Here is a 27,842-nt window from a genome sequence, read left to right as displayed (position 1 = left end):
AGTGGCCGCATGCTTTTTCTTAGTCCTCCACTTAACATACATGAAATGAGAAGTGGGCAAAAAAAAAGCAAACCCCGGAGTGGCTGGGATAGCTGTGGCTGTTCAGGAGAACCATTTCCCTCAATGTTTTAGTCCTCCTCATGTGTGGAGGATTATAAATAAAAAGAGGAAGGTGACATAAAAAATATCAAAATTATATTTTAAGGAATTGCTAGGAGATTTGGCTTCTGTTCCCCTCTCAAACTCCAAAAGTCTGGACCAGTATTTATCTGCAGAAGTGATTATGTTACTCAAAGAATATTTTACAATTATTGGACAAATCAGTAAATTAAGAAGTTACTTTTAGCAATTTAGAAACAGAGGGTGATAGATATCTAGAGATACTGATGGGAAAGAGTTTAGTGTTGGCGTGTTTATTATTTATTCAGAGAAGCTGTCACCTCACAGTGATCTAAACTGTGTCACATCTCTGGTTTTAATAACTAAATTTTGTAATTTTTTTCTTTTCAATTTGTAGAGTAGTCCTGGATTTTGTCAGATCACCAGTTCTTTCCAATACTTAAAAGAAGCACAAGGGTTAGCATTGTTAAAGAAGTCTTTAGATGGCAAAAGATTCAAACCCCAAGACTGTGATTGAAAACATAGTGGGGATTTTGGAAGCGCAGAGTTATTTATTTTGGAGGTGAGTGTTCCTAGATTATGAATTACATGCCCATGGGGAAACAACTATGTTCAAGGACATTCCCAACTGTTCTTTTCCCCTGTAAGTGTAAAAAGAACACATTGAGCTTGCTTCTTCTAATTTTAAAAATAAATCAAAAGTTAAAGAAAATATTACATGTAGTATTCCTGTTCCTGGAAAAAGAATTAGAGAGGAATATGGATTCCTATTAACTAAATTTCATGATACTTTGCATACTGCTGTAAAGCACCCATGTGCTGGTAATGGCAAAAGAGGATCCTACAGAAAGCATAACTGAAAATCTGTGTAGAAATGGTTTAGCATCATTGTGTGAGTCAAGTCAATGTGGAATTAACTGTTGGCATGAGATTTAAAGTTCCAGTTGCTCACACACCATTCCAATAATAACAAAAAATTCCCGAGAAATACACTTTGGAGTTTGCTCATGTATGTTAGTTGCAAGGATATCAGAAATTATTTGTATTTATTTTACTGTAGTTTAAGAAAATTCTTTTAGGTCTTTTATTTTAATGTAGATCAATTTGATAAAATGGTGGGATGGTTTGGTTTTGAAGTTGCTGAGTCTGCAGTTGGGAAAATTCTGTTCCTCAGTCTGATCTGCAGATCCATTTCTGGCTCCTAGCAACTCCCAAAACAGTGAGACTTATAGAAGTAGACTGTAGATTTTGTTACTGCCCTCAGGCTCTTCAGCCTGTAGGATTCACGACTTGTTTTATTCTTAATTTCAGATTCTTGCATTTACAGGTTTGTATAACCTGGACAACACATATGTGACTAAAATGTGTCATGAATTGACAACTTTGGCTATTGTAGCATCTCATCACACTTACTTTATTCAATACAATAGAAATGGCCTATTGGGTAACACTGCACACAGGCAAACCCAAATAAATGTGTAACAAGAGCTGCAGTGGTTTGTAGGAATGTGTTTGTGTTGCTTTAAAATGGCCTTCTTCCTAGTCTGCTTTAAAACAAGCGTTTATACACACACACACACATATATACACATATATATATATATATATATATATATATATATATATATGAGGCCTTGCTCTTGGCTTGTCCTTGCATTTGTCTTAGTATTTTTGCATATCTTAATCTTGGAAAAAGCATGGAGATTTACTGAGAATAAAACAAAATTAATTTCTCTTTTAAAGAAAAGGAGACGAGCTTTTGCTAGTGGTGTTTCATGTCATCATCTCAGGTTAGTGTAGGGGAAAGATGGAATGATAGAAAAGACAGAAGGCAAGCTCATTCAGGAGAGCACCAATTTATTGTTTAGTGAAACTGAAAAGGAAATTGCAATTGAGGTGGTAAACTAACTCAACAACAAGAACAGCAGATGGGGGAAGGCAAGTACAGATGTTTGGCTTGGGAAATAGAAAACCTCAGAGAAGAACTGATTAATTCCTTGTGCTGAGAGGATGCAGGAGTTTACAAATAATAAAGATAAATTTAAGAGGAAAAATTTCAAAATCCCCCTGTGTGTAAGTTTCTTCTTCTAAATATTAAAGGAAAAGTGAAGTTTAAAAAAAAAATTGGATTTCTTTCAGATGATAAAGGTCAACATTTTATTCTTGAATGCTGGAAATGTTTAACTTCAATTATGCTCACTTGTCCAGGATCTATCATGCAGCTCAGGGAATAGGCAGAGCACAAACATTTAATGAATTCTGGAATTTACTTGTATGTTTCCTGGAGGAAGTAGGAACATCTCTCATGTGTTGGCAAAAAAAAAAAAAAAAAAATCAAGTCTTTAGTGACTTCAGACTTACTGTGAACTTTGTACCAATTTCAAAACTCAACCAAAGTAATAGCTCCATCAGCTGGTGTTAATTGTTCCTCACAATGAAGAATGTTAATCTAGAAATAAAGGTGAAAGTGTTCATTTGTTCAGACTAGTTTTTGGAACAGCATGTGCACACCTCTGAGAAGGTGAGACCTGACAGAAGAAATGTGGTGTTTTAATAGCATGGTGTGGAGTGTTTGTACATGTGTGCATAGGAATAGGTTTGTGTGAATATACAGCTGGTGGTAATCTCTGGTGTTACAAGTCAATTGTTCATAATACTGTGGACAGTCCAACTGGGGGCAATGCGCAGGGGGCAGTAATTTCTGAATCCATCAGCAGTCTGTGCAATGCTCTGACTCAACAGGGATTAACAGTGCTTGCTTTGGTAGGAGAATCTTCAGCATTAGAAACCTGTCTTGGTGGCTATTAGAATTGCATTCCCTTTACTGTGGGGCATTGCACTTCTGTGATATCCTTTTTATCTTGTGTTTCTTGTTAAAATAAATTATAAGCCTGCTGTGATAAATGGCTGAGCAGGAAACACCTTGGTACCCTCAGTGCTTTAAAATAAGAGGTGAAAGAATTCTTTGCCAAAAGGAAGCTGATAAATAATTGCCTTCCACACAGAGGGATTGGACTCAGTTATATCATTCTGCTTCAAGTGGAAACTAAGGCAAAAATATATAAACAGTTTTTTCAATCATTGTAAAAGGTCCAGATATTGTAGCTTAAACCCCCTCCTCTCTGTCTTTACTTCTGCAGACAGGTGTATGTAACCTCTCTGTATTGAACAACTGAAGGAAAAGAATGAAATGCCACAAAGTAAATGTACATTAGAGTGACTGATCTAATTCTGAGGTACTAAATCAGAGCTGGATAAGACACTGAATATGGTTTGTTTGGGAGGAAGAAGTGCATGGGTCAAGAGTTTTGGTTTGTTGGTTTATAGATCAAACAGATTATGGAAATCACCCTATATCAAGATGAGTTTCAGTATTTTTGCTTATTTGCAGCGTTTTCAGTATTTCTTTTTTCTGTTTCATTATGCTACTACTCAGAAATATTTCTGCACTAAAAACTATTCCCCGTTTTATCCATAGCTATAAACTGTAGCAATAGAAGTGCTTTTGTCTTGTCATTACTATGACTTCAGAGTTTTATAGCTATACCCTACTCATATATCTTTCTAAACTAGTGTTGCTTTGCATTACTAAGACATTATCCTGTGCAAAACCCACATAGATATGCCCTGACATTTCCTTGGAAAGAGTTGTTAGGACCTTTTCTTTGAGAGAGTCTATCCTTTTTTTTTTTTTTTTTTTTTTTTTTTTTTTTTTTAAGCAGATCTTTTGATGTTTGACAGGAGCACTTGAACTACACAAGAGAAATTTTTTTTTTCCCCATGGCTACCACTCATATTTGTCAAGCCTACAAGTGTTAAAAAGAAGGATTTGCCTTTGTGCAGTTACGAGCCTCTAAAAACTTTGCAGCAGTTGCAGGCATTGCTTAGGAGTTGGAGGAAGCTGTCAGATCAGTAGTGAGAGTGGAGGTGTAAGGATAAAACTGGGCTCTGTCTTCAAATCTGCAGTCTGGTCATGTAGACATGGTAGATTTTCCCTTTCTTGGGAGTTGCGGGGCAGGGGGAAGTATTACAGTTGGACCACGGAAATAACTGTTGCGGTTCACTGGAATTTCTGGACTCTAACAGTCTGCTAAGTGTAAAGAAACTTCTGCTTGTGTGTAAAGTTATCCCTGTATCCTGGAGCACCAGCAGCATTATGCCACAGTGCCAAAGTTTGCAGGCTTGAAGCTTAGTGGGAGTTTATGCAGGTGCCGTTTGTGTTCAAAATCATTCATGCAACCTGAATTCTTCCTCTGAGTGTTGACATTCTTTTTAATTGCATAGACAATGCAGTCCTTACCACAGTCACTGTCCAGTTAAATTCTGAGAATATAAACTCAAATTTCAGTCAAAGACAATTTTACCCCTTTCCCATGTCCATCTTTATATCATCTAAACTTTTTGATACAGGATATTCTGTGAATCAGGGACTACCAAGAGTTGAAAAAGGGAAGTTCCTGTGTTTGCACACATTGTCTCAGATCTCTGGTGGAGCTCTGTTTCATTGTTGTAGTCTATTTATGCTTTCCTCCACGTTCTGGAAATGCTGAAACTGCAGAAAGCAAGAGTGTGGTTCTGAGCAACTGCACAGCAAGTTCTATTTTAATCACTTTCATCAACTTTATCCTACAGTGAAAGCTCTGTACTATATCTCTTCCATCATGGGGGGAGGAGGGAGAATTTAATTTGTAATTAAGCCCTATTCTAATATCTGATCTACATATGGAAATCATAAAAATAAAGATGTAAACATTTCCTAGGACTTTCAGAGCCTTATGAATCAATAAATGGTTGACTGAATAGTTTTGTACCAGCAATTAAAATACAAGCCTATTAGTACTGTTTCTTTGCCCATGGATTCAGGGCATGGAAAAAAAGATAGAAAATCTTGCTTCCCAAAATAACAGCATCACAACATGAATTTGATGTTAAGTAGAAGATTCAAACCTGATTCTGGAGGACTGAGTATTTAATCTCCCAGGAATTCTTCTACTCGCTGGTTAAGGTAGTTTCACTAAGAAACAATTATACACTGTTGGTATTGGTAAAAAATAAACCTATACCTTGTGTGCTTTGCCAGTTTTAGAGTTGTTTTTCCTAGGTGGGTGCACATGTTCTTAGCTTTCATGTGGAAATTAAGTATTGACTGAAACAGACAACTCCTGGTTTGCTTGTTCAGCTGACAGATGCTTTCCTTCAATACATGTACAGCCTAGCTCAGTAAGGAGGTACTGCTGCTAATATGTCCCTTGGGTAATAAATTAAAAAGAATTTCAGGTTTCATTTCTGGCTTAAAACCAAACAAAAATGTTTACAACATTTAATTGGAGCTCAATAAATATGAACTAATATCTACATTAAATTCAGTTCTCCAAAACAGAGAATGCTTCTGTTTTAATACAATGGGCTGTACTGTCATTTGGGCTTTTGCTTTAGTGATACTGTATTGTTCTTCTGCATAGGAAGTACTGTTTATAAGACATATAAAGTTTAATTCCAGTGTTATGAACATTTAAAATCATATTTTAGATGTTTTGATAATCCTAGAAGTTTTAGAAGATCATAATATTAACTGGCCAGATGTTTAAGCAGCTATAAAGTACCCAACATTGCAAAGAGGAGCCAAACCTACCTTACAATGCTGAAAAAAAATCCCCCATCTCCTAAACAAACACTCTGTCTCAGTACACTTTGTGGAGCATTTTATCTCTCAGAATGTTTCCCATGTTTGTTAGATGGCTCAGCTCCAGAAGAGCTTTAACATAGTCAGCCTGCCCTTTTCTTGTATGCTTTGCTGTTGATGTTTTCCTGCTCTTCATTATTCAGGTCTGTAATGAGTGCTGTATTGTAATTGCTTCTTTCCTGCATATCCCTGATACATGTATATTTCTTCCTATATCTCAATTCTCACATGTTCTGTTGTTTCCATATCATGTAGAACAAGGTTTTATCTTTCTGTCGCAGGCACTCAAAATTTCATTCAGGCAGAAGTAGGACTTCAGGACTGAGCTACTCTAGGACTGTTTTTTAAAGGGCACCTTTCCATATCACCCTCTGTTCCATGGGCACCTGCACATACTGTTCCATCAACCATTCATTAATTCATTATGATCTAAAAGTCCTAAGAAATGTTTAACATACTTATTTATCTAATATACTGATCTGAGGATATAGAGCATGAGTGTATTCTGTATTTCTTTTAACATATTCTGTCATGTCTTCCAAAACAGCAAAAATGTCTTAAGGTTCTCCTGTTCTGAGTAAATATCTAGTTTGGGCTCCTCTGGAATCCTGTATGTAATAAATCTTTCTCATTATTAAATTTTTAAGAATCCTTTTTACATTAATGTCTTAATTAAAAAAAAAACCCTAATTATATTTAACTTACGTTCTGTTTTCCAACCACTTTATAATTTACTCTGACATAAAAATGTCATTATTACTATTTATTTGGGACAACATTGTGGTTGAAACATTGAGACTTTAAGCTTGGGAGTTGAAAGTTATAAACATGTCAAATATGCTATTTTGCTGTCATAGAAAAGATCCTGCCTGAACTGGCAGTATTAAATTTTCTTTAGCAGACAGGTAGCATGAATCAGTTACATTGCTGAAGTCTTCTGCTGAGCATCCAATAGCAGCCTTGACAGTATTTTGGAGTGAGACTTGATCCATTGCTGGCCAAAGGGAGAATTTGTTCTAGCAATGGTTGTTAGGATGGACTGGAGGTTAAATTGTTATGACAATTACCACACTTGGAAACATAATGTATCACTGGAAATTTTTTTTCCTGGTTGTTACTGTAGGGAAGGGAGAGATTCCTCTGGAACAACTTGTACAGTAATAAAATGTAAACAAAGACTCTATGTAATGTACAGGGTAGGTTTAGCTATGGATTAATCAGTACAGCAATAACAATAAAATGCTTGCTTTTTGTAACATCCCTGACTTTAGAACTGCTTTGTCAGGCAAGTCTGAGCCTATGGAGGGACAGCAGAAAGCCTGAGGTACTATTAACTTGAAACATGTCAGGCAGCCCAGGCTATGGGAGCAGATGGGTTTTATTTCTCTCACACATATTTCAAGCCCAGAGCCTTTTAAAGAGGCAGCTCACCATTTCTTCCCTGATGAATAGCAGTCATTCTCCTTCTGATATGTTGATTTTTCTCCTTGCATCTTTCCTTTCCATAGGGCTCTTTGAGTTTTCCACCTGCCAAGTCTTAAAGCTCCTTTCTTACTTTGTGGAATCTAAGGAGTTATTTTTATATGACTGTTGCCTTTGAGGTACTTTTTTTCAGGTACCTCAGTATTCTTTCTGTCTGTCTTTGCATCAGGGCACTATTGTCTTGAGTCCCTTCTGCTGCAAAATGCACAGACTAGGAAGCATCTCACAGAAGCTGAGAGAAAGAAGTGTACAGACTTCTAGGGCAGGTTAGAGAATTGTGATGATCTGATTCAGTCTTGTGTGTTTAGGTCAGAGTTGTGTTTCTCTGCCAGAAGTTGAATATAAGTTAAGTTTCTGAAAGGTATCTAAATTTACTTTAACATTGAAGCAATGATGTCCATTTCCTGTAGTAAGAGCTTTCAGAGTAATTTTCTTGCTGCTAGAAAGTGGTACCTCTGTAAGGCACGTTTGTGTAATGTCAATTTCTATTCATTGTGGTTTTCTGTGAGTTAATTTGTGAATCTGAAAAAAAATCTTAATTTTTCCCCAATGCTTTTTTTCTTCTTAGACATCTTAATGAGTCTTAAAGGTGTGTGTATATATAAAAATATATGTGTGTATATGCAAAAATATCCAGTTATCTCTCAGCTTCCGTTAATTTGCCTATAGTGAGGTTTTTAAGGTGTGTACTGAGAGGCTCCCCTTTCTTTACCAAATCAACAGGAGCTTTAAAAATCCTTCTAGTATTTTCAAGTAAATTCTGACACCAGGAAAATCATCATAAATAATCAGATTGCCATAGTGTTTGCAGGAAAGGGGTTTGTTTTTTTTTACCTAATATTTCTATTTTATATATTTTAGCTCAAATTAGCCTTCTAGGTAGCTGAACCACAGTAACAAATACACAGTGGAGCCCAAGCTGCTGTTCCAATGTTTCTTCTGGAGACAGTGCTTTCCAAATTACTTTCCCAAGTGTGCATGTTGATTATTTTCTTTGTCCTTATGTGTGGGATAGCTAAATTAAAATGCATTTTCACAGAACAGGGAAGGTAGGGAAGGTGCTGAAGAGAGCTATTAGGCCTGTTGAGATGTCCCAAGGAAGAAACAATTACTGTATCTAGGCTGTGTATGAGAAGTTTATCTGACTGTTTTAAAGACTACCAGCAGCATGTGCCTTCCCTTGTTCAAACCTATTACCTGTTGGGGAAGGAAAGCTAGAAAGGTTTCAGAATCTGTCCTCAACACGTGTGTCAAACTGAATTTTGCCTTTTACCCTATTACATATTGCCTAGGCACTTAAAAACTGCTTTGCCAATTTCCACCCCCCACCTTTTTGTTTTATTTTGTTTTGTTTTTTGGTGTTTTTTTTTTTTTTTTTTTTTTTTTAGAAATTGAAATTCAGCTGGCTGAACTGGTTTCTTTTTTGTTTCCTTCTTTAAATGAAAGCATTGTTTCTTGTTTCTCTAGTTTTTGGTACTTTGCCCATCCTCCATAAAATCTTGCAAACAACACTAGCCATTTCAGTCAATTCTGTATATATTTAAGGTGAAATATAAGTATTTTTTTTAATTGGCTAAGCTTCTTTACTTCTGTCTAGACTGACTTTCTGTCTTCTGTGTTGATGTTAAGCTTTGAGGCTTAGAAAAGGAAATTTAGGTGGTTTTGTTATGTTGCCTTTTTGTTATTTTCCATTCACTGATTATCTCATCCCAGAATTTCAAAATTTTTGGTTTTAATAGATGCTGAAATTCTGAGGTTTTGACAATATTTTTTTCTTTCGGGGCTGTGAAAGTCTCTCTTCCATGATATAGCCATATGACCTTGTTTGCCTGTGTTACAACACCCTATTAGGTCTTAATTGAATATGCTAGTAGAAATAGAAGCTGTACCAAATAATTCAAGTCATTTTTGACCATTAACAATATAGACAAAATACAATAAGTAAGTAAGGATAATATTGTTTCTAAGTGGAATATGGACAGAAGATCCAGACAATGATATTATCAGATTATCTTTACCTTCATAGTTGAACTCTTTAAATGGATATCAGATTGGTTATACTAATGTTTTCCTGGAGAAGCAGAAATGTCCACCTTTTTTTTTATTTGCCTTGAAATATTATTTAGGTCCAATGAAAGAGCAGGAAGTCAGCCGTGGCTTATGTAGCCAGGTCCGGTTTCCTTGTCAGAAAAATCCTTTTATTTAAAAAAATACATGTTGTGTTCACACATGCTCACAGGTTTCATTATGGTTAACACAAAAACTTAAAAAACAGATTTCTGAAATGCAGCCTTTTAGACACTTTTGGAATTTAAATAGTGTAGTAGTCCCTATATTTATCAAATAGCTTTGAATTGTTTACTAAAGCAATTTTACAATTAGATGAATTACAGAACTATTTCAAGATAATTAATGATTTAGATTTTTTTGTTTATGCAGACACATTTAAGAAAGTGAATCTTGAAGTTTCAGGTTTTGAAAATCAGCTTTTCTTGGTAATAGATTTTGACAATTTTTGTCTGATTAAGTTGAAAATGAAAAGAGGAATGTTCAAAGTGAGTATAAAAGTTCCATTATAAAGGAATGATTGCATCATGTTAATTTAAACTATAAATAAAATTGTAAATATATTTAAGTTTTTGAGATACCACTCTGTATTTTGCGTCTAATCTTTGCAATGTATTTCTATTTATTAAGTAAAAAAGAACCTATCTTTTCTTAACGAAAAATGAGTGAAGCCTACCGGTGGTTCCTTCCTCACTCATTTTCTGTAAATCCCCTTCTCATCCAGAATTAAATCCCTTTATAGCCAGTCTTTATTGTAAATTTCTCCTTTTGCTTGCCCAGATGAGTATTATTGTCTAGTAGTGAAGTCCTGTAGCCTAACACTGGACCAGAGGACCAAAGAGTCTCGAGAAAAGAGCTCGTCAGCAAGGCTGACACGCAAACTGGGGACACTTGTACTCACATGCCTTTGACACAGCTGGGCACATCAGGTCTTGGGAGGTGGGACCTGAACAAAACCAAAAGCCTGGAATTCTGCTTGTCATCATTAGGCAGGTGTGCAAAAAATATTCCTGGAAACAGGCTGATGTGCAGGGCATTTTAGATGTTAAAGCACAGTTGCAAAAGGAATGAGTCATGCCTACTGGGCTGTATCCACTCTAATTTATGACCAGAGCTGAACTTGCTGAAAATTGCAGAGTAGCTGTGCTAGTTCTCTAGAGTCTCGGGTTAACAAACTTAAATTTCCAAGCTTGTCAAATAAAACTTCCTTTACCTCTCCCATTTTTTGAAGGGGGAAGAGCAACACATCACACAGGCTTTCTTGGCTCCTTTAAAGACTACTGCAGATCTATTTAAACTTTTGTGCTCGACTCACTGAGCAATGTCTCCATTGGTTGTTTTGAATTTATTGTCTCCAACTGATGTTTCGAAAAAGTATATGCATTAAAGTATTCTTATTAGATAAGTATCTATCATAGGAGGTATGTCCAAAGATTAATTACAGAGTATACCAAAATTTACTGGTTTGAGCTCTTATCACACAGGCTATACAACAAGCAGATTTCTTTGGTTTTGAGGTTTACAATTTGTCAGTTCTATAACTTCCTCATTGTACCTGAAGATACCTGAAGCAGAGAGAGCCATTTCCCCTTCATGCTTTGATGACATATCTCTCTGAAACCATATTACTACAGTTCAGATAAAAACTCTGGTTTAGAAGGTGTACTAGCATATTTGAGAAATAAAGGAGGCTGTTTCTTCAATATATAGACTTTTTGGATGTCCAGGTAATGGCTGAGTGAGTGATTCTTGGGACAGGACAGGAAAACTCATTTATACTCATTGTTTGAAATTAGCAGTTCAACAATAAATTGACATCAGTAATCCAGCATAATCTTTGGAGTCCAGTTACACAGAACTGTATGCTAATTTTGAATTACCAGTAAACAACATGCAGATATTTGAATTATGCAGATTTAAATTTTCTATTTTGGAAGCTAAGCTTTCCATAAATTTCTTTTCTGAAGCTGAAAAGGGACAGAGTTTGAAGACTTGCTCGGCTCAGCTAGTATTGATAGGCAGCATCAAGTGCAAATACTTTAGCTTCATACCTGTAGTTTTCATGTTTAAAGCCCAGAATTACTTGCACCTATGTCATAAGGGACTTTTGTTACCCTAGTGAATTTATGAGGATGAAGAATTGGAACTGAAATTCTGTCTTTATTATAATACATTCCTACAGTGTCTCTTATCAGATCCTAAGGTGCTTACACTTTCACAAGGAAACCACAGCAGTAGCTGTTCCCAAGCTGACTTGACAGTACTGCAAGAGCAATGTTTGCATAGTTTTGTCAGTAGTCTGTTTTGCAAATGCTGTTCCATACATAACCATCATTAAAGTTTAAGCTGGTTTGAGTCTTGATGTAAATAAATGTACACTAGGTTATAAAAGCTTCTTTTTCGTTTGGTTTTATCTCTTTCTTGTTTAAGCCATTTGTAAACAGTGTTTAAAAAGGTATGGACATAGCTTGTGGCAGTTTAACCAAACCCATTTTAATAATCAGTAGCAGTTTACCTACAAATACTGCATATAGCTAAGGCCATTACAAGACTGCCTTCTCAACAGATCTTGTCTGCTCTCACAGTACAGCTATCTGCTGAGCATATCTGCAGGAATGCTCACTGCTTTTGAATCCTGTTAGGTCATTGAACTCACCAGTAGAGTACGAATGAATTGTCCAGGATTGAGCAGCATCAGCAAAGCCATTTTAGCTGCTTGAAATCTGATACCATTTCTAGTTCTGTAGGGTTGTTAATGACGTGAACAGAGTGAAATTACAGGTATGCATCTGGGATATAACTTGACCTTCATTATGGTTGAATGTCTTCCAGGAAGTATTAGACCTGTTTCTCATTTTAAGAGGCAGAGTTTATTAGCTCTGAAATGGTGAAAACAGTGTCAGAGTTATATGGTTTCTGCACTGAAGCTGGCTTATTTTCAGACACCTCCTTGCACTGACGGTCTGTAGAGGTGCACTTTGGACTTTTGGACCTGGATGAATTTGCAAGCTCAGCTGTACAACTGTAGAAAACTGGTTTTAAAAAAGCTTTGTGGATTTAAGTATATTTCCTATGGAATCATTCAGATATAGTGCAAGGGCAAACAAATAATGCAGCTGGAGCCCAAGTACATTTTTAAACAGAAGAGAACTCTTTGAGATGTCAACTGTAGGAAAAGAATTGCCTCTCTTGATGGTAAGGTAAGCTTTCAGTTTCAGAAAGTACAGCGCTTGAGTAAATAAGATAATTATTTAAAGATTACAATAAGGATCAGATATTTGCAGATAGGGATTTCACATTGAATTTGATCACATATGTAGCCTCTTTTTCCTTCATGGATTGCTATACTAATTCATATTATAATTCAATAAACAGTGGGGTTTACCCTTTTTCCCCAGGTATTAATTTATTGTTATTATGTTGTGACAGTTTCCAGACATCATAATCATTGACTGTGTTTCCACTGTGGTAACTGCTTGAGCATGATGTTTTCTTTTTGCTGCTCTCCAATGAGATTGTAAGTTTTTTTTAAAGTAGGAGAAAGTGTCTAAGACTTTTCATAGGAAATTGTTCCATACGGACTGAAGTGCCTGATCATTGCCTCAATAGTGAACAAGAAACCAGTTTAACATAGAAGAAAACCTAGCACTGATTGACAAATAAAGGTGGAAATAGGGCTTGTGTGCATGACTACAGGCAAAATGTTTTTCTTTAAGGAGCTCTTGAGAGGAGACAGGGAGTCCTAGGTTAAATGTAGGATAAAAGAAAAGGGACATTGGCTATTAAGAGACCTACAGTTTTCCCGACATCTTCTTTCCCTGTCTTTACTGTACCATTCTATACACATATGTGCAAATGTTCACAAATTAGGGTAGATCAAGGCTCCAGTTGAGGGAAAGGTGCTCCTGTCACCTACATCAGTCTTCCAGAGCTGCACTCAGCATTGTTTCCTCCTTTTTTTCCTGTAAGATTGATTTTTGCAGTCGCACACATTTAAAATGTCCTTGAGCTGTTTTCCTTTCTATCCTGAATTTCCTTTGTAGTAGCATTAGAAATACCATTTCACACCGACTTAAGTAAAAGTCCTGTGAAAACCTATTGTTTTCCAGCCATTACACCTACATCTTACACTGCCTGGGGTCTTGGACTTCCATACTTCTGCTTCACCTCTACCTGTGAAAACTTGAAAAGAGTTTCCATGCATTCCTTCTTTTTATCACCTGTGACTTGTTTTTTGAAATCTGACCATCATGCATTTGGGAGAAATCTTGCACGGAGGCTCACTGCTCCTGCTTTTGTGTGAATTTTTGTAAGTATACCGAGGGTCCTCAGCAAGACTGAATAAACAGCTGTGTGTTTTTGTTTGCCTTTGTGTGCGCTTTGAGAGGCTTGCTGATAATCATCACTGTTCTTTGATGTGATGACATCTGTTGTGTGAGGAAAAAAATATATGGGCCTTCCAGGATGTAGGACAGGATTGCTTTCTGTTGGCAGAGTTCGTGTGAGCAGGGAATGGGGATATAATTGTAGTAAATTACCACTGAAAGGAACAATAGAGGAGAGCGCAGGCGGAAAGTTCCAACTGAACTTAAGCCACTGCTAAGGAAGCAAAGAGAGGAACTTCTCCCTGGGCCAATCAGGCAAGGGAGGGGATTGTCCCACTTTACTCTCTGCTGGTGCGGCCTCACCTCGAGTCCTGTGTGCAGTTTTGGGCACCACAATGCAAGAAGGATATGAAGCTATTGGAGAGTATCCAGAGGAAAGCCATGAGGATTGGTGAAGGGTCTGGAGAGGAAGCCTTATGAGGAGCTGAGATCACTTGGCTTGTTCAGTCTGGAGGAGACAGCAGTACATCAGCCACTATTTGTTTTCTTCAGTAACAAGGGTTGCATGGAACAAGTAGAACATTTTGTCCCCATCTTCTGAGGCAAAGATGAAGTAACAAACTTGCTGTTCAAGGTCATTGCTTATCTGTCTCTGAAGAAGTAATCTCTCTCTGACAGAGTAACTAACAGTGGGGCTGCTGAAGAAGGACAAGAAATTCTCAAAAGTCGCAAGAGCTGGCGCAAAAGTAGGGTTGAATAGAGATGGGATCTAAGCCCTTTGCTAATGGTGTACTGCAACCAGTTTTATGATAGAATAGGAATAGACCTCTCTTAATTCCCCATCCTCTGGAAAGTGTTGTTCTTGGTTCAGTAAGATTGTGCTGCTCTTCCTAGGAGCTTCATTCCCCTGCTCTGAAAAATTTATCACAAAATAGTTGTTCCTTGGAAATTTTAAATCACCCTATTCTTTATCCATGTCCCTCTATTTCTCAGTCACAAATCCACTGAAGCCATAAAAGAATTGAGAACAACAAAGAACAACAATGCTTTGAGCTACCATTCTGTCACTTCCATTCTGTCATGCATTATATTTGATGCTCTTTGCTTCTAGATTTGAATTTGTTTTGCTTTATATCTGGATGAAAAGACAATTGAGCAGCTGAGTCACACTGCAGGAACATAATAAAAGTCTTTCTTAGCAATACCTTCTTTGAGAACTGGTAGTGTGTTAAATTATTCAGCAGTAATAGAAGATTTATTTTTTTTTTATAACTGAAGAGTCATTCTGTATTCACAGATTCATTCAGATAGTGGTACCAGGTAAAATATAGTTCTTAATAATAAGTCTACTTAAGCACTCCTTTACCTAAGGACTCATGGAATTTCTTTCAGGTTAGGCAAACATCTGTCAGGATGACAAAGCTGCAGTTGATTCTGCTGAAACAGGAGGTTGGTCTCAAATAGGCTTTCAGGGGTCCCATCTGTCCTATTTCTACAGCTGGGATACTTTTGTAATTTTCTTTGACTATTTCTGAAATATTCTGCATTGTGTGCTGTAGAAATTTTCAAATTTCAAGGTGTATTTCTCTTTGTGATTGTGAAGATTAAAACATTGAAGAATATGTAATAATATTCTGTCATTTGTCCATCAGTTTTTGCACCCATCAGGTAAGCCAGGCAGAGTTCAATAACTATATATTGAAAATAAATACCTGCTCATTTTATAAAGTTGCATCAAAAAAACATTGGCTGTTTAGCCAAAGCTGTTGGCTAAACCTCCTTATCATACCATTTTTCTTTGAAATCCCACTTAATGCAGAGTATATGTATCTCTAAAATAAATTGTCTGACCACTATTTCTTCTCCTGCTCTGGTATTTGTAGCAGTCTAAAAACATTTAGCAAACATTCTAGACTTCGTATTTCTTTTTGAATAAAAATAGTGTTGTAGCTGTTATAACAGCAAATCAGACTTGTGGGGAGAGGCACTTGCTTTTCTTAGATGAGCTCATACAATTGATAAAAGTAGATAAGCTTCTAAGCCTGATCTGAAGTAGAGCTTGCCCCCTGTAGTTTTCCAACTGCTTTAGTTGATATAATGAAATACCTTATATAAAAATAAACTTTATTTTCTTACAGGATTCCTTGGTAAATATTTTGCAAACTAGAAATTTCATATACACTGAACTTCATATTTACTCTGATGGAATTTCTGTTCTTTAATACTGCTCCATGTGAAATGGAATTCCATTTTTAATTATTAATAGTGGAAGATGTAGTATAGGGGAGATTAAATGGTGGTAAATAGGATTTACCCTCTTCTAATCTGGATAGAACTAGGGTTTAGCTGTTTCTCCATGAGACCATGAGACAGTTAAATCTACCCATTCTTGGTTTTAATGGTAGACCTAATGAATAACCAAAGACTTTATTTTCCTACCAGTCTGCCAACAAGTAAGTAATATCTATTGATTTAAGGAAGAAGGCAACAGATATTTATAGCTTCTTTCAAAGGGTTTGGACTTTTTTTATCTTTCAGAATTTAAATTCAGTTTCACTGTCGTGTCCAGGATGCTTTAGAAGTACTTTTCCAAAATGCATTCACAGGGAGAAGTGTTCTTAATTCCAGCGGTGTGCATTTGTTCAAATAGGCCACTGGAAGTGCCATCAGTTCTTGGCTATAACAGCAGAATACTTCCTAATGGAAATAGGTGTTCAGAAAGGAAGATTGCTGGATTTGGAAATGCTGTTTAGAAAAGTTAATCTTCAGAATATGGTATGCTAAATTACCACAATAGGAAACCTCCCTTCTTTGAAGGAGTTCTTGGTCTAAATTTTCTTCATGAAAAATTGGAGGGGAACCCCCAAAAGCCCTATTTATGTGTTTCCAAGCAACAGAATAAATACTCTTCATGGAATAACCTTAAGCATGCTCAGAAGTTTGTCACATTTCTGTGGCTGAGCTGTGTTTACACAAGCTGCCTAGGTGAGATCACTTGCTTTGCAGTGTGATTGGTACGTGCCATGTTATTAGCAGTTCATCTGCACGGAGATCTGGGTATTCATAAATGCCCAAATAGCATCATGAGGTTACAGTGAAGGAGCCAAACTGCACGTTTTTAGACTATAATCCTCCTAGGTACGTGCATTGAGGCAGGGGAACTGTGACTGATACTCTTGATGTTTCAATGAGGCAGCTGCCTGGCTACTTTCAGATGCAAGGTAGTTTTTCTGTTTTTAAGGTTCACCTCATCTTTCACAGCTCTCACAGAATGGCAATCCAATCCTTTTTAGTGTCAAACTAAGATGGTATGAACCCTAACAAATAGGGAGACCTGGCTATCTTACCTATGCTGACTTTGCAGCCCAAACAGAAGAAAGTACCAAGAAACCCTCCTTTTTTCAGTAGGAACTACATAAAAGGGTGATGAGCTTTTAGGAGGGATTGGTTTTGCTAAGTTCATTTTTATATACTCAGTGAGGACTACCTGGGTTTGTCATCCAGAGTAAGGACTGGACCATAAAAACATTGCTGCAAAATGAATGACAATATACTTCTTACTCTGAAGGATATAAAAGCATACTTATTGAATGAAGAAATGTATTTTCTACAGGATTTTTATACAGGTTTATACAAACACAACTGATTGAATATTAGTTCATTGAATCTCCGTAGGGCAATTGTATATTGATGTTCTTCATTTCCACCCCACATTTGCATGGAGGCAATGTACTCATAAGTGTCTGTGGCTTGTTTGTTTGTTTCTTAAATATTACTTCCCAGTGGAATAGCTTTCCCCTTCTGCAAATAATATTCTGGTTATGTTTATGTAATGGTTTCTGCAGTGCCTTGGAAAAAAACATAAGCTGATAAATGTCACAGATAAGTAATTGGAATATGTTTACATCATGTTTGTGGTGCAGCGTTGGACACACCTGAACAGGCTGGTACAATGAGGTGAAGGACTGTGCCAGGAGGTAACCTGGGTCCCAGAAGCTGCCCAGCTGTGCTGCCATGCACTGCACTCCAGTAAAGAGCCCTGCACTGAAAAGGCACTGCTGCTTCCAGAGCTGGCATGTGGAGCAGCTCTCTTTGGTGCTGTGTCATGGCTAAACAGCCCTTGTTCAAATCAATGGCCCAGATTCTGACAGAGCTTTTTCATAAAGCTCTTATTGTATCCTGGACAAGACCAAAGGAAGCAAATCAAATGTTAGGCTATGTTACAGGCAAGGGAAACCAAGACAAGACATGGCATTGTACATTTTCACCTTGAATGCTCTTTGGCTTTGGCCATTTTACAAAAGGCACATCAGAAATAGGCAACTTATGTTACCAGAATAGGCTGGGTTTTGGATGGGATGAGAAGATGAGAAAGGATAGGGGAGGGATTAAGGACTGAAAAGAGCTAGTTTTGTGTTTCTTTCTGTTGTCTTATTCTAAGAAGCGATACATAAATCAAGAGCCATAGTAAGTCTTGGGTAAAGCAGAATATTACAGGATATTCTGAAGGTAAGAGGGGAAAAAAAAACCCTTAAAAACAAGTTCTCATCTCCCTCATCCTTCTTCCAGAAATCCCCACTCTCCAATCTCCATTGTCAATATTTACACTGGTTTATATTGAAAGTGTACAGTTATAAAAGTCTTAACAGAGAATAGCAAGATCATCAATTACATAAAGGAAGGAAAAACCTAATCATTATAGCATGCCTGGAAAGCCTCTTGCAATTTGTTTGTCTCTTTGGTATCTGCTAAATGTAATTGGTGGGATGGCAAAGGATGATTTTTAGTATACAGTTTGGAAAAACAGACAGGGGGAGAGTGAAGGGACAGTAGAGCTCAAAGCACTGTACAAGCATTAAATAACCCTAATGCAAAGCCCACCTCACCAGCATAAGGCAGCCTGTTTTACCCCTGCTGAGTGCCAGGAAACAGAGATAAGGTTAATCAGTATGTACAGAATTCAAGGGCACAGTTTCTTTTTGCTTTCTTATCTGTACAGACTTTTCAATTGACTTTTAATCCTTCTTACACAGGCTGTTTAAATCCCATCAACACTGTTTATAAACGAGATTTCTTTAATAACTCAGCCTTACCAAAGCAGACAGTTTTCAAGTTGCTGCTGAATGCTGTTGTATTCATTAAATCTCTTGCCAGCTGGCCACTATTTCCTGTCATCTGAAAGGCTTTGAATCCCTCTTTGCTTTGGGACTTGACTGGTTTTGTTAAATTGTGTTAAGAGGTACTCCTGCATCATTTGTCTCTGGCCTGTAGTGTTAATTGCAAAGTCGATGATAATTTGATGTCTCTGAAAATCTCTGTAATAATTAGATGCTCTGTGGAACTCTGATTTATTTGTTCTGAAGATGAAAAACAAAAGCATCTCAATTTTCTTTTTCAGATGCTATAGATTTAATAACATACAAGATTGTTGCTAGTGCTGCAGATTTTAGAAGGAAATTGTAATCAAGTCCATAAAGTAATATGAAGGCTAGCTTTTGTCTGTAACTACCGCTGTATAAACTGCTGATGTAACCAGCTGGAATTGTCCCAAGTTTGGGTGAGTGTTTGTCCAAAGAGAGAAAACAAATACAGTAGCCACAGTGGAAGGAATAGATAGGTTACCATTTTATTTTCACATCAGATTTGTGTGTTTCTGTTTGCTAGCAGCTGTACTTAATAATAAAATGTGGAAGTTCAATTCTGCAAATTGAATCCATCTGAACAGATTATACAGCAAAACTCTCAGACCATTGGGAAGGATTTAGTTGCATTTTGGTCACAGACTCAGGTAAACCCATGTTTTCCGTGAAGTCCCTGCCCTATCTTAAACTTCACTGTTTGAAACTTCAATGAAGTTGAATCACACCAAATCTCACTCCCTAAAAGCTGCTTTTAATCTGGGAGAGATAGTTTCCACTAGTTCCTGATAGACTACACAGCAATTTAAGGCTCCTGTCCTGGGTGAGTCCCCATACTAAGGGGGGGCTGGCTGACCCTAAGCCAAACAAGTACAGGGGTGCCTTTCTCTAGGAGTCCTTGGTTCTGGATGCTCATTCTTGCTGTCCCTGCCTAAGCCTCTGGTTTGCCATCCTTCATGTCCACAAACTGCCTTTTCTGGCTTTGCTCTCTCCCCTGTGCTTAATCATCAGTGGATCCAGCTGTCAGGTACTGGGGGGGAGTGCAGCCTGTTTTCTTCTACTTTTACATGTGTACATGGAGAGTTTCCAACCTCTACCTTCCTAGTTCTTCCAAGGCAGAAGTAAGTTGCGGTGTAATACAACCACAGATAGCTGAGACAAAGCCTGTATTTATTGAACTTGTGCAAGTTTCAGCTTCATAACAAGTTCAAATTTAGATAAATTCTCCTGGACTTTGTTTTTCCTGGGGCAGACCAGATATTTTCAATCCTCAAGTTGCTTTGATAAAGAGACATCAGCAAAGTAATAATGAGCTCTTGCAGAGCTAGATGATTTTTTTTTTTTTTTTAATAGCAGCAACCTAGAGCAGAGCAGAGCAGAGTCTCTTCCATAATGTGAAAGAAAGTCTTTGCAGGTGGAAATTTAGAGGAGAACTGGAGGGCTGCTTTGGTTTTGGGGCGTTGTCCTGAAACCTTAGTACATTGCTCTAGCTCCTTCTAGTTCTCATGTCATTGAAAAGCTGTGCTAGTTTGGGAAGCAGTAGGGTCAGAAGAGACTGAAGAGAATAAAGCAGCAGAAAACTAGCTTTTGTGTTCTGAATTTTGGGGCTCACTTTGTTGAAGGGGCCTCCTATCAGGGAAGAACGTGATGTACAAGCCTTACTGGCACATAAGAGAGCCACACATAAGTCGATATCATCTCAATGTGAAGAATTCTTATATCTACATTAGAATCATATTTAAGCATATTTCCATTACATAAAATAGGTCATGAACCCAGGGTTCTTCTGAAATGTCTTTCACTGTGCACTCTTCTGAGTTGCCTAGCTGTGCTTGGCTGTACTAGTCAGTTTGGAAAAATACTGGGCAAAGGAAACAGTTGGAAAACTATTTCACAGTATGGAAAAGGCGTGCCGATTCTTGGAAATGCCACTTGGAAGTTAATGCCACTTGGAAGTTAACCTTTGAAGCTTTTTTTTTCTGGGTTGTTCTCCACTTACTTTTCAAATAATTGCAATGCTGCTTTAATAAGTTTTCAAATTGGTTCAAGGGCATCTAAGATGGGACACTTTGCTTGATGTAAACTGTTGTTTGTAAGCAGCAAACCATGGAGGTCAAGCATCCTTCTACCACAGGAACTGTAGGCTTTCCAGGGTGATGTACAAATACACTTATGTAATGGTTGAGGTTGTTACCAGACTAAAAATATGTGCTGTCTCTTCAGGCACTTTGCTTAAAATCTTCAAATCAAATTTGTTGACTCTAGTTCCCTTCATGTTCCTTTCACAATGTTCTGTTAGTTATAAGCTTTCTGAGCAGCTGCCCACTCCCTTTGCCCCCTGAGACTACTGGGAACATGGGCTAAAGGTTGTAGACAGTCTGATGAGGAAGTTGATACTAGAGTCAAATACAGCTGGGGAGCTTCTCCAGCAGTTGGTAGAAGTTTTATACGGTGAGAGGAAGAAAACATTTAGGAAGACACTGGTATAAAACATATGAGAAAAATGGGTGCAGCTGTATTCCTTCAAATCTGATAATGGTCAAAATAGCAGGATACATGTCAATAATGTTTAGTTGGTACTTTGCTAGTTAACAGAGAAAGAATGAAATAAATTTGCTTTTAGAGTCTTTATTTACTGTTTGAAAACTATAATGTAAGTGCTGTTGCTCTAGTCTGTCAACAAACTTCATGAAAAAAACAGTTACTATATTCTTTGTTTTATAATACAGTTACTATATACTATATTTTATAAAAAGGTTTTAACCATACTTAGTTAAGAATTTAATAGGATACTCAAATGCAAAATTCAATTACTTTAAAATAGACAACTTCCATCAAGGAAGTTTGTCTAAAAAGGAGTGGAAAAGACATTTGCCAAGTCCAGACTTCTGTTTCCACTGCAGCTTTTTGATATTCCTGACTTAAATAGACTGCAGTCTTTCCCATGCTCTAGGTGCTTGGGATTGAATGTTTTTAGCTACTGTTGACTGCGAGTTGTTAGCCAGCAACTCTCAATGTAAGGCTGATTGCTTTAAGACTGGCTTGGATACCTCTGTGTCCAATGTTTCTTAACATTGTACTTTTAGAAAAAAAGTTCTGCATAGTGACTTGTTTGTGGTTGTTTTCTCATTTTTAATAGCCACATAAATGTCAACAAGCTGGCATGCAAAGCAGCATAGCAGGGTTGTAGGATAACTCTGTCCAGTACTTTTCTGTCATTCTTGTACCCAGATACCTTCTTAACTTAAGCTCTCTTGGCCAGTATTCTTGTGATTCCTCCATACCTAAACCTGGATTTGTGTCATCTATCCCATACGTGCTGGTTACTTATTACCGGGCAGGCCTGTCAGTGCCTGAGGATGTCCCTGTCTTGGGAAACTTGTGGCTGGTAAGGCTTTTTCAAAACAAAGGATCATTTGTTGATATGCAGAGCAACAATTCAGAGACAAGTATACTGAGCCAAAAATCTAAATGTGTGTTTTGTTTTATGTGAACGTCTGTCTTGTTATGAGGCAAAGCAGGCAGTTGTGGGTTGGTTTTTTTCATCAGTGAGTACCCATGCAGAGAGCTAGTCTGTTTTTAGGACTTCATAAATAGAGCTGCCATTATCCACACACATTCCTGTCCCTTCCACCCCTGCCATCCCCTCCCCTCCTGGAAGATGGCATATAGGCAAGGGAAAAAAGGAATTTGGTCATTTGGGGCTTTTGGTAGCTGGTTACAGTCTGTAAAAGGATGGCTGCATGCATACACACAGGTGTCCGATGTTTTTGGAGCAGGTTCAGACCTGTTACACAAACTATACTTGGGAGGTCACTGGCAGTACCCAGTGAACTAAAATGGTTCTGGATGCACTGCAGTTACATTTCATGTTTTTTCAAAATTTGTTGAATTAACATCATCTGTACTGCCCACCTGGGCTGTGCCCACATTGCCATGCAGAAACATTCTAACCCTATCCTGTCATTTATTTTATGGAGTTTCTCCCTGCAAACCAGCTTGCCTCTGGCTAATTTCTTCTTCCCTCTGCTTTCAGAGCAGCCTGTGTTTGAGGTTCAGAGCCGTTAGGATCAATTTGTCCAGTTGCTGTATTATGTGAAACTGGGCAAAGTCCTTCACTCCTAACATACTTGCTGTACAAGCTTATATGGGGGTTATCTTTCTTTCCTGTTCAGGTCAGCTTAGGCGTGGTCAGATGATTAATTTCGGTTGCTTGTACAAGACCATTTCCCAGGGCAGTGTGTTGCCAGAAACAACCTGAAGTCTCAAGTGACTCCAGTTTAAAACATTCCCTTCCAGCAATGTCTTGATTGTATTTCAACAAAATAATTAGAGCAGGACAGCTATTAAGAAAGTGCCTGCCTGTATGTGTAATGCTGCATTATTGTTCTATACCCTGAGAAAGAATTCATTGTAGAAAATGTGGCCCTTGCATATAAAAGAAAGAATATAGATGATATTGCAGTGTGAATCCAGGTACACAGGGTTTTATTTATTTATTCTTTCAGAGCAAAGAATCAGCCTCTGGTTGTTACAAGAGGGGACTCAGGGAGCCCTCTCAACTGCCACATTTGAGCCTCCCTTTCTGGTTAGAACAAGTTCTACACTTCAGCTGCTGGCTGTGGTCGTGCAAACACCTTGCCTTAGCAAAATTACTCCCACTAGGCTTACGTTTAACTCTAGAGAGATGATGATAAGGAATTCTCTCTCATTCCTTAGCCCAAAGCCTGAATTCTGCCCTGCCAGTCAGTCAGTGGTGGTTCAAATCCTAATGCCAACTCTGGTTTCCCTGTGAACCCCTGGTCTAGGCTCACCAAAATTATTTCTCTGGAACTTGTCTCAGTCTTGTATGTTTTAGCCATTGTGCAGTGATCCTTGACATCTCCAGACCTATGCTTTGCCAAGTAATTCCTTATTTGCTGCAGCTCTAAAGAGTTGGCCTCTGAGTTTGCTACAATCCAAATTTGATTTAGTCTCACCCTACCAGCTTCAGAGGAGTGTGATGGGACATATGATTCTATTTCATGTCACATTTCACATTAAGTTATAATTTGTTACTTGAATGAAATTTGCATTTACAAAAATAATAAAATGAATTATTTTTCTGGTAGTCTCTCTCAAGAGAAGGACATCTCAGGAAGATGACAAATGCACCCTGATAAAGAGATGTCATCTTCTCTACTGCTGTTAGTAATACAGGCAAGTTAGCAAATGAACCAGACTTTTTTGCTAACACTTTAGTTTACAGGTGTCAATGATCATTCATCAGTAGTGAAAATGTAGTCCAGTTCTGCCCGAGTTTTCTACTCTGTTTTGCCAGTTTGGAATCCCTGCTGAGTGTCCAGAGGGCAGTTGTCGTGCTGGTGAGGAGCAGAGGGTCAGGTATGGATTTGTAGCTTCACTGACAAAATGAGAAGGTGTTTAAATGTTTATAGCTTCAGCTCCTCTTTTAATCCTAGTAAAATTGTGTATGTTTAGTACGGTGTGTGTGCATTTTCATTTATTTACTTGTACTTTTTTTACTTTACGTTTGAAAATTGCTATTAATCTGGCTTCAATGGTAGCTTGATTACAAGATCCTTATTCTGATAAGGAAATCTGAGAGCATTGTGTCTCCTACAGCACATCTGCTGTATGTATTTTGTGTGTGGTTTCAGCATGTGGGAATCTGAGGGGCTACACAGTCAGTGCTGGCCTTTCCCAGGACTTTGACAGAATCTATCATGGGTTTAAAATCCTGTATAGAAAGTAGGCAGGCAGGCAGTGGTAGGTGGCCTTTCATCTCTCACAACAGCGAGTGGTTGATTTAAAATTAGGATTGTAACAAACAGTGGATTTAAGGCTAAGTTCCAGGACTGTAGTAAAAAAACAAAAACAAAAACAAAAAAAAAAACCACAACAAAAGGAAAAAAAAACCTCAACAGTATTTGAACAGAAAGTGCTAGAATTGTTTTCAAGCCTGTTTTGATTAGTTGCCCTACAAAATATGCTTTTGAGAAGGTAGATGGGGGAAGGTATTAACAGTTGCATGGTTTAGATGACAGTATTGCAGACAGCAATGTTACAAAGTCCAGAAGAGTATGTGGGTTTATTCAGATCCTGAGCAGCTCAGTTGCAGAAATCTCCTGTGACTTTACAGTTGTACTGCAGGGGCCCAAAGCCTTTGTGGCCAGTGGAAAAGTGCCCAGGTGGCAGTGGCAGTAGGAGGATGATAGTCCTGCAGGAGCTTGGTGCCAGGCCAATTTGTCCCAGGGGCCTTGAGGGAGCTCTCCGAGCTCTGAAGTTATCCAGGATTTAGAAGGATGAAGAAGTTGTGCTGTGTTAAACAGAGGCACGTGTACCATGTCCTTGAAGCACGTGTTGGCAGAGGCACTGCAGTTTGCTGGGGCTCATCAGAGCGGGTGTTGGCCGGCGCTGGTCACAGGGCAGGGGTTGCTCCTGATGGGCTGGGAGGCTTCTGTTCCCTGCTGTGTACCCCCAGTGAGTGTCAGTGACCTCTTCACTCGCTGTAAGAGGAAGAAATGACATATTGCTGCAAGTCGCAACATAGTAAGACCCACTGTAGGAAATGGTACCGATTCCTGAGTCGGAGACAGGCCAGACCTTTTAGGGTTTGTATCAGGAGGAAAGCAGTGTTTTTCTCAGTTCTTCTGATTTAGAAAGTAAAGGCCAAATAATTATTTGTTTCAAAAATCTTAGCCATGTCTTCTGAAAATGGGAAGAATGAAGATCACAGTGCTGTCTGAATTTAAACAAAACACCAATAAAAATTGCCAAAAATGACAAGAAATACATTATTCATCTGGGTATTATTTTTTATTCTCCTCATGCAGAGGTCTTAATTGGTTTGTCTCTGAGTACAAAAGCAAAAAGAAACAGATCTGATATGAAAACTACAGATCTGGTGTTATCTCCTATAACAATCAGTTGTTGAATAGTACCTAGAGCATGATCTGTTTTCTTAATGGCTGTCATTAAATGAATGATGTGGGTTGCTCTTCTATGATGATGCTGTTTACCTTTGCATTTAACTTTTTGCCAAGATACTGTTCTAAAGGACTTGATAAATCCTATATGATAGTATTGTACTTGGCTCCATATATTAGGTAAATAAGGAGAGAGATTCAGTAGAGGAACTTGCAACCCTCCTGACAAGATAGGTCATTACAGACAGTGCAAGGGGAATACAGCTTTATGGTTATTTGGATTTTTTTCCCTAATACAAAACTGCCATGTTTTTCCAGAATTCCCAGACTCAAAAAATTGGCATTATGTGGGACACAGCTAGACTGTGAAAACTGAAAATAAAATAACTGATTTTTCTTTTTTTTCTTCCTGGCTGCTGCTTTTAGGCACTCTGAGCATGTGCCTGAAAGTGGCAAGTGTAAGAAGCCACAAAACAGTTCCCCAAAGTGCAGTTACTCACAGAAGGGTTACTGAATCTCTAGCAGTAGTTATTAGTTTAGTACTATTTCACTTCATTTATCTCATTGTAAAATCAAGCTACAGATAAATAGCTGAGCCTTGAGGTACACTAAATGGTATGACATTTTGTCATATTCCATTCTTGTTACTTGTGGTTTTGTGGGAAAAACACTGAATTTATTAAAAAAAACCCAAAAACCAAAACAACAAAACACACACAAAAAGGAAAACACAAAAATATCTTTATTTTTGAATGCAGTGTGACTATATATGAGATTAAGGGTTGACTTGGCTTCTTGACAAAATATTTTATAAAGTTCTAGTTTGCTTCTTACTGAAGGCTCTGCAAAAGTAAGGTTTGTGTATGTTGTACCTGCAGAATCAAATCAGGCACGAGCCTCATGTCACTGTATGAAGCAATTTTCTAGAAACACACTTGAGACCCTAGGAGTAAAGATGGCAGAAAGCTTCTGGTAAGATGCACTTCTGGGTTGCATGTCTGTATGTTCCAGAATATGAGAGCAGGTTTTAGATGCAACTTCTTTACAGGACACTTGCACAGCATTTCCTGCATGCTCACTGTAACCTCAAAGCAGTGCAGCTCTGGGTCACTTGCTGATATGGTCTCAGCCAATTCCAGTAAGCCAAGCGTAACACTCCAGTACTCCTAAAGGCCTTTTCCTTCTCTCCATGTGCTTGCTGTTGTGTCTTATTTCTGTCTGAAATGAGATGCATTTCACTGGTTTTTTTCTTAAATTTTCAATATAAATTTTCTTAAATTTTCATAATTTTTCTTAAATTTTCATATAATAGTCTTTATAAATATAAAGACTATTTCTGAGCTTAAATGCAGTTAAAAACAAACAAACAAACAAACAGAAGCCATCCTCACAGAGATGATTCAGCTGGCCTTCCCTTGCTTTGAAGACATATATTTGCATTGTGTAAAAGGTTTGTTGGCAGTTGATTGCTCAGTGAGTGATAGGGACACTTCCATCCCTGCAGGACAGGCCTTCCAAGAGCATCTTCATATGATAGTGGTGAGGCAGGGTCAGACAGCATTCCAGGCAGCATAGCAAGTAAGGTACTGAATTGTCTCAGTCAATCAGTCATGAGGATTAGGAGTTGCAGGAAGTTCCTAAGGGTGAATTTTCACACAGTGGACACATCGTATTCATCCCTTTTCAATATTCATCTTGGGGAGAAGGGATATCAGTATAAGATGGTAGGATGTATCCCAGCTCCAAGGAGCTGTGAAATATGTTTGGCACTTGTGTGACCCAGCAGTCTGCTACTAAAGGAAAGAGAGGTGACCTATTTAGGCCAAACCAGTACTAGACAGCTGTGAGCTAAGTTTTATTTTTCTTGTCTGAACCCCAAATACACTCTTTTATTAAGGTTAAACTAGTTTTGTTTAACCTTAATGCTTATTTAGTACTGAGAGACTGCAAAGTGACTGGCAGCCTGCAGATGTTCCATTCCCCAGGGAGTGGTGACAATCTGCAGCTGGACAGCCAATCCCCTCTCTATACACCCTCTAGCCATCAAAAGTTCAGAAGTTACCTCCGAGATACCAAGGTCAGCTTTGAAACTAGCTGACAC

The 27,842-nt window shown here is 37.9% G+C and overlaps 1 protein-coding gene across 4 annotated transcripts in view; it reads left to right on the top strand.

Annotated features, from left to right (window-relative positions):
- SESN1 (sestrin 1) overlaps positions 1–27,842 on the top strand; it is a 78,672-nt gene that overhangs the window by 29,252 nt on the left and 21,578 nt on the right. Inside the window, exon 1 of one of the 4 annotated variants that reach the window (XM_038133237.1) lies at positions 9,896–12,547. The exons of 1 other annotated variant lie outside the window; for it this stretch is intronic. In XM_038133237.1, coding sequence (XP_037989165.1) covers positions 12,512–12,547 — 36 coding nt within the window. In that variant the 5' untranslated portion in view covers positions 9,896–12,511. Of the gene's footprint in view, positions 1–9,895; positions 12,553–12,612; positions 13,662–27,842 lie in introns of those variants that run through there. 2 more of the 4 variants (XM_038133240.1, XM_038133241.1) reach the window with 2 other exon arrangements.

Source organism: Motacilla alba, chromosome 3 (assembly GCF_015832195.1).
Source record: "Motacilla alba alba isolate MOTALB_02 chromosome 3, Motacilla_alba_V1.0_pri, whole genome shotgun sequence".
Classification (NCBI taxonomy): Eukaryota; Metazoa; Chordata; class Aves; order Passeriformes; family Motacillidae; genus Motacilla; species Motacilla alba.
The sequence above is the reverse complement of the archived record's forward strand: the minus strand, read 5'-3'. Positions and strand labels throughout refer to the sequence as shown.